The sequence below is a fragment of the Lycium barbarum genome, chromosome 3 (assembly GCF_019175385.1).
Source record: "Lycium barbarum isolate Lr01 chromosome 3, ASM1917538v2, whole genome shotgun sequence".
NCBI lineage: Eukaryota > Viridiplantae > Streptophyta > Magnoliopsida > Solanales > Solanaceae > Lycium > Lycium barbarum.
In genome coordinates this window covers 16,029,552-16,035,533 of record NC_083339.1, presented here as the reverse complement: position 1 = coordinate 16,035,533, position 5,982 = coordinate 16,029,552, and the positions used below count along the sequence as shown (strand labels likewise).

General features: G+C 35.9%; 1 protein-coding gene across 1 annotated transcript; it reads left to right on the top strand.

Annotated features, from left to right (window-relative positions):
- The first annotated feature begins 543 nt into the window (after nt 1-543).
- LOC132630392 (probable glutathione S-transferase) lies at nt 544-5,669 on the top strand. The gene is made up of 3 exons (XM_060345973.1): nt 544-802; nt 1,295-1,359; nt 5,649-5,669. The coding sequence occupies exons 1-3, from the start codon at nt 544-546 to the stop codon at nt 5,667-5,669; spliced, it is 345 nt and encodes a 114-aa protein (XP_060201956.1).
- Nucleotides 5,670-5,982: the final 313 nt, after the last annotated feature.

Below are 5,982 nucleotides of genomic sequence, written 5' to 3'. Positions count from 1 at the left end.
CTGTAACTTGAAAAGAATGGAGGAAGAAGCGGAGGAGAAAGGAGAAAAATTAGGGCAACAATTTTGGGGATGAGGATGAGTCGTGGACAATCCCACGTTTTACATATATATGTTGTAAAACGTGGATTGATCCACGTTATACAAATAATTTTGTATAACGTGACGTGGATCCGTCCACGTTATACCATTAATTGTTTTTTATTTTTTTTGGTTGTTGTGATTCTGACAATGGCAAAAAAAAAATTGGGGGTATAATGTAGAGGAGTCCACGTTATGCCCGTTTTGGTATATAAATGAAAGGCAGTCCCCTTTTGGTTTATACCGTGTATTTTTATGCCCTTTAGGCTCCGGACTCCATCACCTTGTCTATGCCTAGCTTTATAATATATATATATATATATATATATATAATTTTTTTTTTGAGTTCTCTTATATGAATTTGCAATTCCACCTTTGCCGCCGAAATAGTAGGAAAAAAGTTAAAATAAGTAAAACAAAATATAATAACAAGTGTTAATTTTTCAATATTAGTGCTTGCTGGAGATGCAGAAACTTGGTTATGGCAGCAAAGAAGAACTTTCTAAGCTTATAAAAATTCTTGACTATGAAGTCAAAGACACGAAATTCTTTGGAGGAGATACAGTTGGATTCGTTGATTTTGTGTCCATTCTTGTAATCGTTGATTTTGTGTCCATTCTTGTAACATATTGGCTAGGAGTTATGCAAGAAGCATTGAAAGTTGAAGTATTGACAAATGATGAATTCCCGAATGTATGTGCATGTGCTGAAGAGTTACAAAGCTGTAGCATTATCAACGAAAATTTGCCTCCCAGATAAAAATTACTTAGAGCTTATACAGTTGTTTTTGTATTGGGCAATTCATAGAATACAACTAGACGAATGCCATGATGATACGTGTCAGTAGATGTGATTCAAATACGAATAAGCGTTCAGAGCCTCTGGTAGAAGTTTAATGACACCGAAGACACTGAAGGGACCGGTTACTCGTAGAAATGAGATAACACCGGTTGGTAGGCAACAGTCAACCGTTACAAACAGGCCGTCCACCTTCCTCGAGGCATTAATAGGCTTTATTTCCCTCTTTATTGTCTATCATTATTGTGGCATTAATACACATTATTAGCAGGGGCACAATTCGTGAAATGTGTACCCCTGGTCCCAAGTATAAATAGGACTTAACATTCCATTGTAAAGGACACGAAATCCAAGGGAAAAACACGACCTACATTTCACACTTGCATTGCTCTTAAGTTTCTTTGCTATTTTAATTCAGATCCAACAAGGACCAAATTGGTAGCTTGTCCGGAGCCACCAGTTCAAAGCTGCATCAAGGCTGAGGTTATTCTTAACTTTTTACTTTGCTTATATTTCGTTCATATCGATTTTAATCACAAGTTATATTACTTTTGTGATCACTTTGATCCACGTATTCTTGATCACCTGAAACCGATTTCCGGATAAACAATTTTCAAAACTAATGAAGCTCTTTAATGAAATTATCAACCCTCACATGCATATGGACTATAGTGTTGGTGTTTTTTTTTTTTTTTTTTTTTTTTTTGTCTTTTAATGATGGAAAAGGTCAAGCTCGCTCATGTACTAATGTTTGAGATTAATTTTCTTCCTTTATGCTGTGGGAAAATGTCATATCTCTGTTCATTTTTTTGGCGCGGAATGTCCTTCAAAGGCACTGGTCTTTAAGTTTTGCCCCTCAAATTGTTGGTCTTTGATTTTTGTTCTTCACCTAAAAATTCATGGGTTTCGGGTTCGGATTCCTGCTCAGTGTTTTAAGGCCTAATTTTGGGTAAAAGTTTGTCTTTAGGCAGAGGCAAACCTCTGCTTTAAGGTCTAACTTTTGCCCGAATAGACCTAATTTTGCTACAATCTTCTGTCTTGCGAAATTCTTTTTTTTTACTGAGCCGGAGTTCGAACCCTGAACCTCGGGGTTTTAGGCGAAGGGAAAAAAATTAAAGACCAACAATTTGAGGGGCAAAAATTAAAGACCAGTGCCTTTGAAGGGCAATCGTGTAAATGACCCATCTCTGTTTGGACCACTAGTTTGGATCCTCATTAAATTGGGGTCATTTGCACGATTTCTATTCAAAGGCACTGGTCTTTAATTTTTATCCTTCGCTAAAAATTCTTTGGTTTCGAATTCGAATCCCGCTCAGTCAAATTTTTTTTAAAAAAATCACAAGGTAAAGTTTGAATTCGCAAGGTAGAGTTTAAAACTCTACCTTATACCTTAGGTAGAGTTTAAAATTCTGCCTTTCACCAAACCTATGCCTTAAGGCTTAATTTTGGGCAAAAGTTAAGCGTTAAGGCAGAGATTTGCCTTAAGGCCTAATTTTGGGTAAAAGTTTGCCTTAAGGCCTAACTTTTGCCCGAATAGGACTAACTTTGCTACAAACCTCTGCCTTGCGATTTTTATTTTTATTTTTTTTACTGAGCTGGGGTTCGAACCTGGAACGTCGGGGTATTAGGCGAAGGCAAAAATTAAAGACCAGTGCCTTTGAAGGACAATTCGCACAAAAAAATTGGAGTTAATTTCAAGCATGATGATTGAGTTTTATTTATTGTAATAGATATATTTTTAATGATAAATATTTAGTCGATTGGATTTAATTAAAAATATAATGAGCATAATATAAAAGATGTATTTTGTTTAACCAGATAAATCGTGATAAATTTTTATTTTCAAATTTAATTTGTCTTCGTTGAACGATTTGGGAAAAGCTTTGGAGAAGGAGGAGATTAATAATTCTATATTGTTGTCTCGGTAGAGGCGTGGTATGAAAAAAAATACTCCTACTATAATTCATACGTCCACTTACCTGGTTAACTCAACAGATCAAGATGCAGGGGTACCAGGCATTTAATCCCTGATAATCATAACTTATTATTTGTTCACATGTTTGATATGATCTTTATTTAATGTACAGCTGACCAAGTTGTCATATTGCAAACGTGATATAAAATAATTGGCCAATTTAAAATTAGCGAAGTCAGTTTTTCATTTTTAAGGAATTTATTTTTCTAAAGAATATTTTTTAAAAATTTTGATTAACCGAACATGAGAAATTAAAAAATATTGTTCAAAATATAGTTTCCTCCGCACTAATCGCACCCTTGGAGTATGTCTTTATTTTTCTCTGCTCAGTCAATGGCAGATGTCGATTTTATTAAATAATTAAACTTGCGGCTTCAACCCCAAAAACTGCTCCCTCCGTCCCATAATTACTATCACCTTGGCCAAAAGAATTTGTTCCATAATAAGTGTCACCTTAGGAAACCAAGACATAATGTGGCTTGTTTTCCCAACTCTACCCTTAGACAAAAACTGACAAGTTAAGATAGCATCTAAATGATGATTGGATAAGCCACATAGTAACTTGGTATTGTTGGTTCCTAATGTCAAAAAGTTTACCACTTGTGCATGCTCTAATCAAGAGGGGAAAAAATTATTTTTATTATATAAGGGTAATTTAGCAAACTTCATATTGCATTATTGATTTCTTAATATGCGTGTTTTTTTTTACTAAGATGACACTTATTATGGGACGGAAGAAGTATTTAATTAGTGAAAGAAACAGCGTTCCTGATTTGTGAACGGATAGCCTTGAAATGGAGAAATCTGGATGAATACCAAACGTGCATATTAACTTCTATAAATGATTCTGTCAGCAACTGACCTATACTATTGAGTGTGGGACGGAGCTATAGTATCAAGGTGGAGGTAGTTGATTCGAATCTTTTTATCGAAAATTACACAATATATACTCCCTGATATGATCCTAGATGGCACAAAGGGCACAAAGATGCTTGGAAGGATAGGGAACGTTTGGATGATGGCTTGGGAAGAGATTCTGGCGACTTCTACACCAAGTGGCTAAAAGCACAAAGGGATAAAAGTGCAAATTATGGCTATACGATGCAAATTAAGACAAATTGGGCTACAATTGCAAGAAGATTGGTGTTTGGAAGATGAAGATTTCCACATGAGGGTTATTTTCGAAATTCCCAAAGAAGACTACCAACCAAACAAGACCTTTGTCTCATTAAAGACTTTTTTGTAATAACTTAGTCTTCTTTTAGTCTAGGAGTATAAATACTAGACTTAGTTCATTTCATTAGTTTGATTGGATGAATTATGTATTGAATACTCTAGATGAGTGATAGTTTGTTTGGCTTAATAGCCTTTAGGATAGTTAATGGTGGATTCTATTGTTGGTTTTGAACCTCTTTTCCATTGATTTCATGAAAAGTTGGTCATTTGTGGATTTCATTTGAATATTTCTTGCCTTGATTTCAAATAGCTTAGGTTCTATTGATTGAATCCAATTGGAAGAGTCTAGGTTTCATATACTTAGGTTTGTTCATAGATTCATTATCATTATGGTCTAACTTTTATCCTCTATTTCTCATCCCCTTTTCTTCAATTCTCATCCCAATTTCATGTTATGCTTTAATTCCGCATTTTTGTGATTGATTTGGTGTTTTCCCCAAATCGATTCGTATCATTTGGTATCAGAGCAAGGTTGAGGAGTTGTTCTATTCAATTCTTCAATCCTTGGTTAATAAAAAAAAATCAAAAATCACTTTTGTGTTGTTTTGTTGTTAGATTTGAGGTTGAATTTGAGTTTGTTGCTATCAAAAACCTCTAGATCTGAAGTTTGAAGTGATTTGGTTGAGATTTGGTTCAATCACCATTGTTGAACTTGAAGGGTTTGAAGAACTCAAATGTGGGCTTGCTAATTGAAGGCAAATTGACGTTTAATTGTTATTGGGCTTTGTTCTCTAGGTGAAAGGGAGTCTAGATCTGAAATTTGGTGGAAAAATAAGTTGATTTGGAGGTGGATTGGATTTTGGGTGTTCATAGTGTTCTTGAGCTCGTTCATAAATTCATGAGGAAGAAGATGAACAAAGGAGCCATTTGATCCAAGTCTTCCAAGTCAAAGTTGTTTTTCCACCCCAAAAGGGAAAGATCCTAGGTTGAGTGGGCCCAATACATCAGCAAAATTCATAAAATTCAGCCCAAAGTTCGAGGAATTGGGTACAGGGATCCACGTGTCGCACGTACGTCGCACGCCTAACACGCGTGGACCAATCAGGTGTCGGACCCGCGTTGCGCGCCCAACACGTGAGATAAAAAAAATCGAAGCGCGTGCACTACACTCTCAGAGGCATATATTTGCATGCTACACCCGCGACGCATGAGCAACACCTAAACATAAAAAAAAATTTGAAAATTTTCCAAGTGTCCAAAACAGTTTGAATCTTTCCCATCTATTTTCTTTGATTCTTCCAACTAATTAACAACTAGTAATTGACCTTACTTGTTGTTAACTAGTTCTTGAGTTCGAATTTCATTTCGTGTTAATTTCTTTCAAGATTTTCTCTTTTATCTCGTTGAAACTTTATTTGCTCTTGTCCATTTGCTTTGAGTCGTCCTCATTTCATCTAAACAAGAATCTATTCTTCCACAAAGATTAGCAACCTTGTGAATTGATTTGGATTAGCGGTTCATTGCCAACTTTGGAAGAAGCTTTAGATTGAGAGGTAAGCTTGAGTGCAAATACGAGTGACGTGAGGAACTTTACTACTAATCTTGTTTGCTCGTTTTGTAGGTACAAGAAGAGAAGTCATAAGGAGAAGGAGAGATAAATATGTCATCCTTAGCCTCAAGATCTTATGGTGACGAATTGGAGAGTTATGCCTCTAGCAATGGAGGGTATGACTACGATAGCGACGAAGGATATGGGGGAGAAGATATGACTCATGGGTCGTATGATAGTCCATATGGTCATAACCAAGATGAAAGTGAACCTTACTACTCCGGGGGTGATTATGAGGCGAGTGATTCTCATGGGTCTTATGAAGACGATGAAGGAGTAGAGGAATTTGATGATGAGTCCTATGGTGAAGACGAGAGCTATGCAGAGTCTCATGTTACACACCATG